General features: G+C 43.9%; 1 protein-coding gene across 1 annotated transcript; it reads left to right on the top strand.

Annotated features, from left to right (window-relative positions):
- The first annotated feature begins 3,993 nt into the window (after positions 1-3,993).
- LOC308575273 (protein S100-A12-like) lies at positions 3,994-6,718 on the top strand. The gene is made up of 3 exons (XM_081173940.1): positions 3,994-4,141; positions 5,349-5,511; positions 6,397-6,718. Exons 2-3 carry the CDS (start codon positions 5,359-5,361, stop codon positions 6,553-6,555), a joined length of 312 nt encoding a protein of 103 aa, XP_081030066.1. The 5' UTR covers positions 3,994-4,141; positions 5,349-5,358; the 3' UTR covers positions 6,556-6,718.
- Positions 6,719-16,031: the final 9,313 nt, after the last annotated feature.

Below are 16,031 nucleotides of genomic sequence, written 5' to 3'. Positions count from 1 at the left end.
CCTGAGACTTCTGATTGCGCCAAACAATAGCCCTTCTCTAGTTCCTGCTTGCACTGGCTCCGCCCACTGGCCCATGCCCCCCAAAAAACCTCGCTAAGGAGGGAATGTGGCCCTGGGGCTGAAAAGGGGTTCTCCAGCCTTATATGCACCATGAACCTGAAACTCGGGCAATTGAACTATGTTTCACAACACCCCATAGACTTCAGGAACGTTGTGAGTTGATCATGAAGGCAAACTTCTCTTCCTTGTTACTGTATTTGTTCCAAGCCAGTGCCTGGTATCTGCCTGTCCTTCCTGTTAGTGTGGTTCCTTTAATTATCCACTGCTCTTAGCCATTGATATGCAATCCTCCATTGATATGCCAAGCAAGTTGTTCTGTGGCTCCATTTGCACAATCCAGGTTACCAGATTCGACAAGCAATAGCTGGCTTTTCCAAGGCTTGCAAGGCGGCCTGAGTTATTAGTCGTGGGTGGGCGGGCGTCGCTGCTTTCCGTGTTTTCATACCCCCAAAATGTTGGGTGTTCTCATAATGGACCACGTTGCACCAGCCACAATGCTGATGTTTACTCATTTAGACGTAAGTGCATAAAAAGAGGTTGCTGGATCAGGTCAATGGCCCATTGAGTCCAGCGTCCTGTTCTCACAATGGCCAACCCAGATGCCCCAATGGGAACCCACAAGCAGGACTCGAATACAGGACCCCTCTCCCCTCCTGCTGTTTCCGGCTATTGGTATTCAGAAGTATTCCTGAGGCATAGCCATCGTGGTTAGTAGGTATAGGTCGCCCTAAATCACATGGCGTTAAGTACAGTGGTGCCCCGCAAGACGAATGCCTCGCAAGACGGAAAACTCGCTAGACGAAAGAGTTTTCCGTTTTGGAGGTGCTTCGCAAAACGAATTTCCTATGGGCTTGCTTCGCAAGACGACAATGTCTTGCAAGTTCCTGCTGGGGTTTTTTCCCTTCCCCCCCCCCTTTTTCTAAGCCGCTAAGCCGCTTATCAGCTGATCCGATCAGCAGATAAGCCGCTAAAAGCCGCTAAATAGCGCTAATAGCGCTAATCCGCTAATCCGTCAATGGGCTTGTTTCGCAAGACGAAAAAACCGCTAGACGAAGAGAATCACAGAACGGATTCTTTTCGTCTTGTGAGGCACCACTGTAAATTAAACTCTTTCTTAAAAGATACAAGGCTGCTCAGCCCAGGCCTGGTGAGCACATCAATTCATCCCAGTAGATCTTGCCCATATTATGCCGTTGTGGGGGTCTCTGCCTTCCCATAGCTACCTAATTCTCCTCCTCCTCCAAAGTCCTTCCCAAGCAATCTGAGACTCCATCGCCGTGCCTGTCTCTGTTAATAATAATAATAATAATAATAAATTTTATTTATACCCCACCTGCCCCAGCCAGAGCCGGGCTCAGGGCGGCTAACACCAATAAAATTTCAGTAAAAACATAATAAGAAAAAAGAAAAAGAAACAATTTAAAATACAGGTTAAAATGCAATTTAAAATGCAGCCTCATTTTAAAAGTCAAAACCATAAGGGGAGGGAAACGTAAGGGTCAGACTGAGTCCAAACCAAAAGCCAGGCAGAACAGCTCTGTCTTGCAGGCCCTGCGGAAAGATGTCAAGTCCCGCAGGGCCCTGGTCTCTTGGGACAGAGCATTCCACCAAGACGGGGCCAGTACTGAAAAGGCCCTGGCCCTAGTTGAGACCAATCTAATCACCTTGTGACTTGGGACCTCCAAAATATTGTCATTTGTGGACTTTAAGGTCCTCCACGGGACAAACCTCCATCTCCGTCATGATTTGTGATCGGTTCCTCACTAATTTGGAATATTGGTGTTAATTATGAGGCGCTCCTGCAACGGCATATTATAACAGGCTGCAATCAATCAGCTGCCAAGATCTTCTCTTTGGATCTTTGAAGGTATTTGAATGATTTTTATGAAGATTGAAACCCCTTACAACAGCTAGCAAAGAAGGAGGACAAGGTGCTTTTTTAAATTCTTGACCTCTCATGCAAAATAGATGTGCGTAGTTGTAGCTATATTATTCTGTCTGACACTGAGGGAAAGATAGGGGAGGCTCTTGATTTCTGCTGAACAAGGAATTTAACAATGTTTTATTATGCCCTCCCCCCTCAACCGAGGTTGAATGGACTTTATTTAAAATTATCTTTGGTCCAGGAGTAAAAAAGTAAAGGTAAAGGTACCACTGCCCGTACGGGCCAGTCGTGTCCGGCTCTGGGGTTGTGCGCCCATCTCACTTAAGAGGCCGGGGGCCAGCGCTGTTTGGAGACACTTCCGGGTCACGTGGCCAGTTTGACAAACTGCATCTGGCGAGCCAGCGCAGCACAGAGAAACGCCGTTTACCTATCCATTCTGAAGGAAATCAGCCCTGAGTGCTCACTGGAAGGACAGATCCTGAAGCTGAGGCTCCAATACTTTGGCCACCTCATGAGAAGAGAAGACTCCCTGGAAAAGACCCTGATGTTGGGAAAGGTTGAGGGCACAAGGAGAAGGGGATGACAGAGGATGAGATGGTGGGACAGTGTTCTTGAAGCTACCAGCATGAGTTTGATCAAACTGTGGGAGGCAGTGGAAGACAGGAGTGCCTGGCGTGTTCTGGTCTATGGGGTCACAAAGAGTCGGACACGACTAAACGACTAAACAACAAATGATACTTTTTGCAAGGGGCAAAGTCCGCACGCTGTAGTTTGTGCAGCCGCCAGTAGGGGGCCATGCACATGGCAGCATGGCAACAATGGGCAGAAAGGGGGAAGCAGGCAGGTTGGTGCTGTGGGGTCGCAGGCCAGCAGAGCAAGGAGGCAGGGTCTTGCTTATCTTACTATATTATATTTTTGCAAGGGGAAAGGGCGTCACACTGTAGATCACCTGCTGCTCGCTGAGGGGAATGAAGAGGATGAAATCTCTCTTCCCTTCTCTCTTCACCTCCGACAGAAGGAAATGAGTGTCAGTGCCGGGAGAAAGACTTTCGCCTCTTCATTCCTTTCTTCTCTGAGTACGGCAGCAGCAAGAGGATTTTAGGATTGGGGCAAGTTGTGAAAAGATGGGGGGGCAGTTCTGAGTGAACAATGGAGGGGTTTGGGGTTTGGGTGAGGTGTAAAGCAGTGGCAGGGAGGTGGGTGGTGCTGTGGTCTAAACCACTGAGCCTCTTGGGCTTGCCGATTAGAAGGTCAGTGGTTCAAATCCCCGCGACAGGGTGAGCTCCTGTTGCTCTGCCCCAGCTTCTGCCAACCTAGCAATTTGAAAGCACACCAGGGCAAGCAGATAAATAGGTACTGCTGCGGTTGGAAGGTAAACGGCGTTTCTGTGCGCTCTGGTTTCCGTCATGGTGTTCCATTATGCCAGAAGCGGTTTAGTCATGCTGGCCACATGACCTGGAAAGATGTCTGTGGACAAACGCCGACTCCCTTGGCCTGAAAGCAAAATGAGCACCCCAACCCCATAGTCGCCTTTGACTGGACGTAACCACCCAGGAGTCCTTTACCTTTACTTAATGCAGTGTTCCTCTAAGTGGGATTACTTAGGGGAGTGTTAAGAGGCAAGGGGGTGGGTTGTAAACGCTGCGGGTTGCGAACGTGCCTTCCGCACGGATCACGTTAGCAACCCAAGTGTCCACTGTATCATCATCATCATCATCATCATCAATCCTGTTTGGAGCTGCCCAGAGTGGCTGGGGAAACCCAGCCAGATGGGCGGGTTATAAACAATAAATTATTCTATTATTATTATTATTATTATTTGGGAGGCAAAACAAGCAGTTCAATCAGTCACTTGACAGACATGTATCTGAACCGCCTCTCTTAAAACATAAAACGATGGAACTGCAGAGTTTCAAGGGGCCCGGAGCGTCATCTATTCTAGCCCTCTGCAAGGCAGGGATCTCAACTAAGTCACACTTGACAAAATGCATTCTTGATTTCATCAAGGCGGGTGTGGCAGGTGCTTATTTGACATTTCGCAATGGGAGGCTCTTTCCAGAGGGGAGGAAATCAGCACAAGCCGGGGATGATTTGCAAGACTCTTCCGCAGCTGAGGAGGCTATAAAAACCGGCCTGCCTCGACGCCTGCATTCACATCACCTCTCTTCTCGGATCCTGCTCCCTTTGGAAACTCAGGTAAGTCCTCATCTCTTGGCAGCCGACCTGGAGGCGGTTTGGAAGCAGCCTCCCATGGGAACTGCTCCTCCTCTGCCTGCTTTGGTTTGCTGCTAGCTGCCAAGGAAGGAGAGGGCAGTAGCTGACCAAGGGATATTCAGAGTCAGCCCATTGAAAGGAATGGAGCTAAGCTAGTCCAGTCCATCCATTACAATGGGTCTGCTCTGAGTAGGGCTAACCCAGAGTCCCTTCCTCCATTACCAATGCAGAAATACCTAGGGCTACTGGAGGGAGTCTAGAACGAACCTTCTTTCCATCTTCTGACAACCTGCTCAGTTAAAGGTAAAGGGACCCCTGACCATTAGGTCCAGTCGTGGCCGACTCTGGGGTTGCGGCACTCATCTCGCTTTATTGGCCGAGGGAGCTGGCATACAGCTTCCGGGTCATGTGGCCAGCATGACTAAGCCGCTTCTGGTGAACCAGAGCAGTGCACGGAAACGCCGTTTACCTTCCCGCCAGAGTGGTACCTATTTATCTACTTGCACTTTGACGTGCTTTCAAACTGCTAGGTTGGCAGGAGCTGGGACAGAGCAATGGGAGCTCACCCCGTCGTGGGGATTTGAACCGCCAACCTTCTGATCAGCAAGTCCTAGGCTCTGTGGTTTAACCCACAGCGCCACCCGCGTCCCACCTGCTTGGTTAGAAAGTCCATTATCTTATTTTATTTTTCACTGCCCTGGCCACACTGGAGGCATAGCTGGAAATTTTTCAGCCTTGCTTAGCAGACTAGTAAAAACGTCTTGTAGGCAAATTTTCAGGCTCATTTTAAAAGCTGCTTCCAAGGGGCTTTGATGTGCTCTTTCTGGGTCCTGGATGCCAGCACTTTAAATCAGCCCTTCATTCAAAACCATGAGGAGTAGAATCTTACTTGATTTGGAGGAAGTAGGGCTGAGAATGTCACCCACCTGAATTCTAGGAGAGCCGCGGCCAGTAAGTGTAGCCCAGGCTTCGTCATCCCCAGATGTGAGTGGACTACAATGCCCATGATCCACAACCTGCAGAGTCCAGTGGACAAGGATGATGGGAGTTGTAGTTCAACCAACTACAGAGATTATATGTGCTGGAAATCAGCAACGTCTTGAGGCCATCATGTTGGTTACTCTGCTGACTCCCCTGAGCCTTGAACCCCTCTCCCCTTTTCCTCCCTCTCCTCTGTATCCTCCCAAAGGCTTAGCAAGATGAAAACTCTCCTGGAGAAGTCTTTGGAGTGCATAATCAACATCTTCCACCAGTATGCCATTCGGAACCCAATGGATGACTACCTGCAGTTCAATGAGTTCGAGAAGCTATTGAAGGAACAAGCTCAGGCTTTCTTGAAGGACACTCTACCTGTAAGCACGGATGGACAGCTGGGAAAACTGTGGCCACAGGGATGGGGGCAAAGCTCTTGGTCCTGGGGTGTGTGTGTGTGTGTTCCCGTGGCCCTCCAGAGGATGGTGGACTCCAACTCCCATCATCTCCTGACCCTTAGTCATGTTGGATAGAGCTGATGGGAGTTGGAGTGCAATAACATTTGTGGCTCCCTTGGCCTTTAACTAGACCCCAGTTTCCCCAACTTAGTTCTCCAGCTGTTTCGGGACTACAGTTCCCATCATCCCTAGCTAGCAGGACCAGTGGCCAGGGATGATGGGAAATGTAGTCCAAAAACAGCTGGAGAACCAAACTTGGGAAACCCTGAACTAGACCAACTCTTGCTTTTCCTGAGCCTGAGAGACCACCATCTCAGCTCTTGCCTTCTTCTAAGACCAGGGGCAGGACTACAACTCCCACAACCCCCTGCTCACTGGCCATGACTGATAGGGCTGATGGGAGCTGGAATCTGTCCCCAAATAACTCAAAGACCACCTCCTTTCCTCAAGACCCCCTTGGGTGCTGAGAAAGGGAGAGTGGGACCCCTTGGTAGTTCTTCCACCCTCAGATGTTCAGGGTGGTGGTGGTGACGCAGGACAGGGTCTTCTCTGCTGTGGCCCCAAAGCTGTGGAACTCTTGTCTCCAGAGCCTGGCACCTTCCTTATACAGCCTTTGGAGATGCTGAAGATGTATATTTTAAGAGCTCACCTTATTTCTATGGCTGGAAGTTGCATTAAAATGTTTTCATGTTGTGTTTTAATCTTGTAACCTGCCTCGGGACCTTAGGGTGAAGAGCGGGAAATTTATAATAATGATGAACAAATAAATATAACCCTTTCCTGCTTCCTCCTCAATCTTATCCGCAGCCCGGTATGAGCCAGGATGCTTACATCAAGAAGATGTTTGAAAAAGCAGACAAGAGCCGTGATGGGAAGCTGAAGTTCACTGAGTTCTTGCCTGTGCTGGAACTTGCCCTCATAGATGCTCACAACAGATCCCACCGCCTGCCTGAGACAGGGCACTGAGTTAGCCAGGGCGCACCTGCAAGGCAGCCTATTCTTGAGTCCAACCTTGACGACCATCCATTCCCATGGATTGTAGGCACCCCTGCCTGACTACATCGCCGGCACTAGAAGACTTCAAAGTCTTGTCATAAGAACAATAAAACACACTTCACTGAGAACTCTCTGGGTCGTCTCCTCATGTGTTTTGTTTCGTTTGCATCCATTTTTATTAATTTCGTTTGCATCCATTTTTATTAATTTTCATCCAGTTTTGCAAATTCAGTTCAGTTTCAATGCAATATTCCCTTAAAACCTTTTGACTTCCCATCCTTGGTGTTTCTCTCTGAATCCTTTATCTACTGCCTTAAATGTAACACTTATTTCTTTTTTTAATTAATATTTTTAATTAGTTTCCAAAATTATTACAAATCAGTCCAGATCACACAATTAATACAATTCCTTGGGGGGGGGGGGGAATCAGGTTCCCTGCTCCTGTTGCAAACATATGTCCATTACTTCCTCATGTAGCCACTTCACCCTTCTTTGATCTCCATTTAATAATCCTTCTCTTGACGTTAGTCCATTCTCGCAGCTGACTTTTACTGTTTCCTTACATACAGCACCTCTGTTGTTTTTCGTAAATATAAAGTCCATTTCACGCATGTAAGAAGGTAAAGGGACCCCTGACCATTAGGTCCAGTCCAGGCGGGAAGGTAAACGGCGTTTCCGTGCGCTGCTCTGGTTCGCCAGAAGCAGCTTAGTCATGCTGGCCACATGACCCGGAAGCTGTACGCCGGCTCCTCGGCCAATAAAGCGAGATGAGCGCCACAACCCCAGTGTCGTCCACGACTGGACCTAACAATCAGGGGTCCCTTTACCTTTACCTAGGTTTGCTAAGATGTATAAGACTGAATCAGATAAGTGCTGGAGAGGCAAAGAGGCTGAGGGAATGTTTTTTCATATGTGGTGGACCTGTAAAAGGGTAAAAGAGTGTTGGGAAATAATTCATAATGAGCTGGGGGGAAATGTTTTAAAGTACTTTTCAAAAAAAAAAAAGAGTCCTTTTGTTGGGGATAATTCAGACAGAAATTCTCAGGTGTCAGAAAAGGTTATTTTTGTATGCCACTACTGCGGCCCATGTTTCGTTAGCCCCAAAATGGAAAACGAGCGAGGTCCCAATTAAAGAAGAATGGGAACTTAAGTTGACAGAATATGCACAGCTAGCAGACTTAACCTACAGAATAAGAGAACAAGAAGAACATATGTTTAGAGAAGATTGGAAAATGTTTATTGACTATATGGGGGGGGATGATGTACACTTGAAAACGTTGGCAGCTTTAAGATAAATTCAACAGTGTAAACAAGTTTTGATGGATGTAATAATGGAAACACTGGATGGTATAGTTTATGTAAAATATGCAGGGATTTATGGTATGCAAAATGAACCACGGAAAGAGAGGAAGGGAAGTCATTGATATTATAAGGATGTTTAAATGAGTATTCAGAATCGTAAAACAGAAAATTTGATTAAAATTATATTAAAAAGAAACAGAAATGAATCAGATTTTATGCAGTCTGGAAACTGACAGGGACAGGCATGGGAAAGCATGGGAAGAACAAACAACGAACAGGAAGATGTACGAACACCCCCAAGGGAACTGATTGTTGTTGTTGTTGTTGTTTAGTCATGTCTGCCTCTTCGTGACCCTCTGGACCAAAGCACGCCAGGCACTCCTGTCTTCCATTGCCTCCCGCAGTTTGGTCAGACTCATATTAGTGGCTTCGAGAACACTGTCCAACCATCTCATCCTCTGTCCTCCCCTTCTCCTTGTGCCCTCCATCTTTCCCAGCATCAGGGTCTTTTCCAGGGAGTCTTCTCTTCTCATGAGGTGGCCAAAGTATTGGAGCCTCAGCTTCAGGATCTGTCCTTCCAGTGAGCACTCAGGGCTGATTTCCTTCAGAATGGAGAGGTTTGATATTCTTGCAGTCCATGGGACTCTCCAGAGTCTCCTCCAGCACCATAATTCAAAAGCATCAATTCTTCGGCGATCAGGACTTCCGGTCGGCGCCAGCGTTAATGGCGGTCCTCTTTCCGAGCTCCGGAGGAGGACTGCCCTGCGAGTTCGGGTCTGACCCGCTACGGCAAGCGGGGGACCCCTAAAATCACAGGCGCTGAAGCCTGTGAACAAGGAGACTCGGTGGGCACCAGAAGCGCCCCCCCTTACTGCAGAAAGAGCCTTTTTAAAGGCTCCGGAACGGCATCGGGAGAGCGCGGTGCTGAGAGTCGCTACCCAGCCCGCAGGGTGAAGCCGCGTCACCATTGACGGAGAGCGCCGATTCCTTCCTGCAAATCTGAAACTAAAAAAACCCGTGAGTAAGATTGAACGTTAATTTGGGACTTCTTTAAAGAAAATTTGGCTGAAAACGGGGAAGGTAAAAATTAAGGAAGTCTGCCTTCCCCCGACTGCATGACAGCTAAAGCAACGGAAATCTAGAGCTGCATCCGTATGAGACATCTTTTGACTACTTAAACCTGACATTGGATTTAGATCTCCCCTCTAGCAAGCAGGGCAGAGGGGAGGAAAAAGGGACATTAAGAACTGCATGATTTATCTAAAAAAGAAAAAAGCCTTCTGCTGCCTTAATGCCCTGAAGCGGACTGCCAAATAAGACATTAAGGCACTGAACTGTCTTTAACTCCTGGGAAAGTTACATAGTTGAAGTTTTGTCTGATACAAAGTTCTTGGACCTTGTTACAGTATATTGGAGCATGCTGAAATTGTATCTACTGGAAAAAGTGCTGTAACAGATTTTTACAAGCCTCCTGATATACTTGATTTTAACTTCTTTGTCTCTATACTTGGACATTTTGGTTTGCTCCCCCTAGAGGGCTAAAGTAACGGCTGTAACAGTCTAGGACAGTGGAATTTTCCATCAGGGGACTGTTTTCCTGGGAACGACCTTGGGACATGAGTGGCCCAGCGGAAGAGATAACCACAAGAGCTAAGGCTAAGCAACAACAATACCAGCAACAGCAACAAAAGAAAAGAGGCTCAATTACTGGCGTAACTCCTACAGGAATAACAGGACAAGAAAAAGTGACAGCTGCCTCTATGGAGTCAGTGACACAAGCGCTTCTCAAAATAAATCAGTCTCTGGAGAATTTGACAAAGCAGAGTACAGAAAATACACAGAAATTAACAGAACTAACAGCAAGATTGGATTTGAATACAGAATCTATAAATAAGCTGGTCCAAGAAAATTCCGCAACACGTAAGATTGCAGAGGAAGCTAGAACTATTGCTGGAGAGACTCAAGAGAATTTGGAACCGATTGCTAAAAAAGTACATGAACATGATACAACTCTGGCTTTGTGGGAATTACAGAGAAAGGAAAGAAATTTGAAATTAAGATTGATTCCCGAGAGCGAAGGAGACAATCTAGTGGAGTTTTTAACACGAGAGTTTGCTGATTTCTGGGAAGACCTGGAGGAGGAAGAAATTAAAATAACAACAGCATTTAGACTGGGCAGAAGACAGAACAGAAAGACCCCGAGGGACTGTTTGATTACCCTTAGATCGAAGGAAGAAAGAGATAAAATATTAAATTTACATTACCAAAGGGCCTTGCAAATTGAAAATTCATCTATACAGATTTTTAAAGACATCCCTAAACATATTTTGGAGTTGAGAACTTTCTATAAGGACCTGGTCTATCTGTTGAAGAAGAACACCATCCTTTTTAGGTGGGAGTACCCACAAGGACTGTCTTTTGACTACAAGGGAAAGAAGGTGAAAATAAAGACAATACAAGATAAAGAAAGATTCCTGGAAAGAAACCAAGAGGATTTACAGAAGGGAACTGTGGACCCAATTGCAGAACAAAGGAGAGCACTGGACATTCTCAACCTATCGTACGGACTTAACCCAGCACCATCAGAGGAGGAGCAACAACTTGGAGCGGTTGGAGTAGTAACAGAAAAATAACAAGATGGCCCTGCAATTCCTTAGCTGGAATTGTAATGGGCTGAACATGCCTTTGAAGAGACGCCAAGTATACCACATTTTGAAAAGAGAGCAATTGGACTTGATTTGTTTACAAGAAACCCATGTAACCAGAGCACACAGGAAACTACTTATAAATAAAAGATTAGGACAAGAATTCATCTCATCGGACAAAGTTAAGAAAAGAGGAGTCGTGATTTATGTAAAAGAAAAATGGGTCCCAAAAATGATGTTTAAAGACGAACAAGGAAGATATCTGGCAGTGGAAATACAAGTACAAGGAGAAAAAATTTTAATAGTGGGAATTTATGCACCAAACGAAGGCAAGGCGGAATTCTTCAAGAAACTCCATGAAACTCTGATGGACTATTTGGATTACAATATGATAATTATGGGAGATATGAACGGTGTGGTTTCTACAAATATGGACAAGGCACAAAGACTGACAATTTCCAAGGAAGGGAGACTTCCGAAGACCTTCTTTGAAATGACGGAGAATATGGACCTAATAGACATATGGAGAACAAGGAACCCTCTTGAGAGAGAGGGAACTTTTTTCTCTCAAGCAATGATGACCTGGACCAGAATTGATCAAATTTGGATTACTAGTGGGATGGCTCCAAAGATTAAGAAGGTAGAAATCTGCCCAAAAACTTGCTCCGACCATAACGCCGTGAAGATGGAAATGAAACTTACAACAACTGGTCAATTTAGATGGAGGATGAATGACACCCTGTTTCGAGATAAAGAGATCCACATGAAGGCCCCAAAAACTTTAAAGGACTATTTTGAAATAAATCTTAAGGCCGATGTGGAAAAAAGAGTGATCTGGGACGCAAGCAAAGCCGTGATGCGAGGATTTTTGATTCAACAGAACTCAATAAAAAAGAGAAAGCAGAATGAGAAGAAGGAAAAGATTTTGGAAAAGATAAAAGAAGGAGAGAAAAAATTAAGATCGAAACCAAAGTCCCAGGAGATTTTGAGAGAGATTAAGTTATATCAAACACAATATATGGAATTGATGAATCAAGAGATTGAGTGGAAGATAAAGCAAATGAGACAAAAGACATTTGAATCTGCAGATAAATGTGGCAAACTTCTGGCATGGCAATTGAAGAAAAGGCAGAAGTTAAATACAGTTACAAGTCTAGAAGTGGATGGAAAGAACATATCTAAACCCAATGAGATTAGAAACTGCTTTCTGAGTTACTTTAAAAAACTTTATTCTCAAGGACCACAAAATGAAGAGGATATAGATAAATTCCTTAATAAATATGGATTACAAAAAATCTCTCATCAAAGTAAGGTGGATTTAAACCAGCGAATAACAGAACAAGAGATAGAGGGTGCCATTCAAGACATGCAATTGGGCAAATCTCCAGGGCCAGATGGACTGACTTCCAGATACTATAAATCTTTGAAGGAGTGGTTGGTTCATCCGTTAAAGGAAGTCTGTAATGAGATCTTAGAGGGGGAAAAGGCACCAGAATCGTGGAAAGAAGCGTATATTTCACTCATACCAAAGACAGAGACTGAAAAGACTCAACTTAAGAACTACCGCCCAATATCATTACTTAATGTGGATTACAAAATTTTTGCAGACATTTTGGCAAAAAGATTTAAAAGAGTGTTGATGGAGAAGATTCATAAGGACCAAGCAGGCTTTCTCCCAAAAAGGCACCTATCAGACAATGTAAGGAATATAATAGATATTCTGGAATTGCTAGAGGTGAAAATAAACACTAAAGCAGTGCTGATCTTTGTGGACGCGGAGAAAGCCTTTGACAATATCTATTGGAGTTTTATGAAAAAGAATCTTCAGGGGATGGGGGTAGGCCAAGGATTTGAGAACGGTATGGGTGCGATATACTCTGAAAAAAAACCAAGTTGATTGTAAATAATGTGATAACTGAGGAACTTAAGATAGAAAAAGGAACACGACAGGGATGCCCAATTTCCCCATTGCTTTTCATTTCTGTTCTGGAGGTGTTGCTGAATATGATTAGGAATGACCAGCAGGTTAAAGGTGTACAGGTCGGAGCTAAACATTATAAGTTAAGGGCATTTGCAGATGACTTAGTATTGACCCTACAAGAGCCAAACACTAGTACGAAAAGGGTGTTGGAGATAATTCAACAATTTGGCCAGGTAGCCGGATTCAAACTGAATAAACAAAAAACTAAAGTCTTAGAAAAAAACTTATCAGTTATGGGAAAGGAGAAATTTCAAGAAGAGACAGGTTTGACAGTGGTTAAGAAGGTGAAATACCTAGGGGTTTATTTGACATCTAAAAATTTGAACTTGTATAAGGACAATTATGAAAAATGTTGGTCAGAAATTAAAAAAGATCTAGAAATATGGTCAAATTTGAAATTGTCAATGTTAGGCCGAATTGCAGTTATCAAGATGAATGTATTGCCTAGAATGTTATTTTTGTTTCAAACCTTGCAGATTCTTGACAAGATGGAATGTTTCAAGAGGTGGCAGAAAGACATTTCTAAATTTGTCTGGCAGGGCAAAAAGCCCAGAATTAAATTTAAAATACTGACGGATGCTAAAGAAAGAGGGGGATTTGCCCTGCCGGATTTAAAATTGTACTATGAAGCAGCAGCGTTTTGCTGGCTGAAAGAGTGGATGCTCCTCGAGAATACAGACATTTTGGACTTGGAAGGTTTTAATAATGCATTTGGTTGGCATGCATATTTATGGTATGATAAAATTAAGGTGCATAGGGCCTTTAAAAAACATATTGACAGAAAAGCATTGTTTAATGTTTGGATAAGATATAAAGATTTGTTGGAAAACAAAACCCCTAGATGGTTGTCACCCTTGAAGGCTAAGGCATTGAAGAAACTCAATATGGAGGTCGGATGGCCAAAGTATTGGGAAATTTTGGAACAGGATGGAGATAAATTGAAATTACAAAGTCATGAGAAATTGAAACCTAAAGTACAAGACTGGCTTCAATATTACCAAATAATGGAGGTTTATAAACAGGACAGGAAAATTGGCTTTCAGGTGGAAAAATCCAAATTAGAGACCGAACTGTTAGAATCCAATACTAAGAATTTGTCAAGAATGTATAATTTGCTGCTGAAATGGAATACACAAGATGAAACAGTTAAATCAGCTATGATTAAGTGGGCACAAGATATTGGTCATAACATTATGTTTGCTGACTGGGAATGGTTGTGGAACACCGGTATTAAATTTACGGCATGTAATGCCTTAAAGGAAAACATTATGAAAATGATCTACAGGTGGTACATGACCCCAGTCAAGCTAGCAAAAATTTACCATTTGCCTGATAATAAGTGTTGGAAATGTAAAGAAACTGAAGGTACTTTCTATCACCTTTGGTGGACATGCCCGAAGATTAAGGCTTTCTGGGAAATGATATATAATGAAATGAAAAAGGTACTTAAATGTACTTTCCCTAAGAAACCAGAGGCCTTTCTCTTGGGCATTGTCGGCCAATTGGTCTTAAAGAGAGACAGAACTTTCTTTATGTCTGCTACAACAGCAGCAAGAATACTCATCGCAAAGTATTGGAAGACACAAGAACTACCCACCCTGGAAGAATGGCAGATGAAAGTGATGGACTACATGACACTAGCCGAGATGACTGGCAGAATCCGTGATCAGGGAAAGGAGACGGCGGAAGAAGAATGGAAGAAATTTAAAATCTACCTTAAGGACTATTATAAACTTGATGAATGTTAGAATGTTGAGGTTTTGAGTAAGAAAGGGCTACAGCGATATAAGACTAGACTGAAGGAAAGATTAAGAGGACAGAGGATTGATAGAAACATTTAGAGTTGCTAAAAACTTTTGGACATTGGGATGCAGAAAGGGGAGGTATGGGGGAGTCTGAGAAACAAGGTTTGGAAAAAAAGGTTATGAAATTATACGTGTTTGTATGTCTTTTTATATGTTTGTATTGTTTTAAAAAAAAATTGTAAAACCAATAAAAAATTTAAAAAAAAATTCTTCGGCGTTCAGCCTTCTTTATGGTCCAGCTCTCACTTCCATACATCACTAGCCACTCCAGTATCCCTGCCAAGAAAACCCCATGGACAACTACAACAGGGAACCGATATGAATGCTCATTAGCAGGCATCCCCAACCTTCAGCCCTCCAGATGTTTTGGACTACAATTCCCATCATCCCTGACCACTGGTCCTGTTAGCTAGGGATCATGGGAGTTGTAGGCCAAAACATCTGGAGGGCTGCAGGTTGGGGATGCCTGTGTTATAGGATAGGTAGATAAGTGATGAAGTAGTTGCTACTTCATTGCACCACTAGGTGGCAGTCTGAGACCAGCTCACTTTCCTTTCATTAGTTTTAAATAGATTTGGTTTGTGCCTTGTTTTAATTCCGTTGGAGTTTAATTGCTGTTTAACAGTTGTCTTTTGTATGTCTTAGCTTCTCCCTCCCCCCCCCATTTTATCTGTGTCATTTCAACTTGCGTAAGCCACCTTGAGTCCCAATCTGAGGAAAAGGCAGGATAAAAGTTAAGATAATATTAGTGATAATTCATGGGTCTTTTCCATATTCTGAGGTTGTTATCTGGTCCAAAAAAACCACCAAGAACCAGGCCAAAGCTGTTCTGCCCAGGTTTGGAGCATTGCCTGTTAGGTGTTGTAAAGGCACATACAGTATGTAAACTTTGAAGTTACTTAGAATATGTTTCCTAGTGGGAAAGGAAGTTACTTTCGATGCAATGGGAAATTCCTAATGGGGAGTGTTATATACTGAAGTTCTCACCCTGGGCCAGCAGGGGGATACTGTAGATACTTTTCACTCAGGTCCGCATATGCAAATAAGGAACTGAAAGTGACATTCAGTGATTGGATAGTTACAGAAAGTGGTTACTGTTGCGTTGTACTGGAGCTCTATATAAACAGGCTGGCTGAACCCTTCAGTTCAGTTCTGTTCTGGCCTGTGAATAAACAAGAGCTGTCTGAAGAATCGCTGTGTCATCTGATATGTTCACCTACAACTTAACAGCGAGATTATGTGGTTAGCATTGGAGAAGGGAAAGGAATGGCAGGGTGTGATTGAGTATGTACAGAGTGCTTTCCCTCCAGCACTTAGTCTCTGCAAAGAGCCTGCCACACACTTGAGGGTTAAGAATAAGGTTGGGAATTTTTGGTCTTGCAGTAAGGTTAAGGCTTACTGGGAAATGATATACAGTTGTACCTCGGTTGTTGAACACTTTGGAAGTAAAATAAAAACACCGGCAGGATTACTGAAATAACCTGCAGTTGAATAAGAGTTTATATTTAAAGTAGATAAACGAGTAAGCAAATTTGGATATGCAGAAGATATTAAAAATAAATTTAAGGAACCGCAGAAACAGGGGGAAGGAAATCAAGTTTTAAAATGTCAAAATGATTGTGAAATCAGGGAAATGTATATATCAGAAAAGTATAAATGAAAGACTTTTTTAAAAAAAATAAGGTTGGGAACAGTGGAGGCTGTACCATTTGG

The sequence above is a fragment of the Podarcis bocagei genome (genome assembly GCF_964188305.1).
Source record: "Podarcis bocagei genome assembly, chromosome: 16".
In the NCBI taxonomy this organism is placed as follows: domain Eukaryota; kingdom Metazoa; phylum Chordata; class Lepidosauria; order Squamata; family Lacertidae; genus Podarcis; species Podarcis bocagei.
This window is presented reverse-complemented; position numbering and strand designations above follow the sequence as displayed.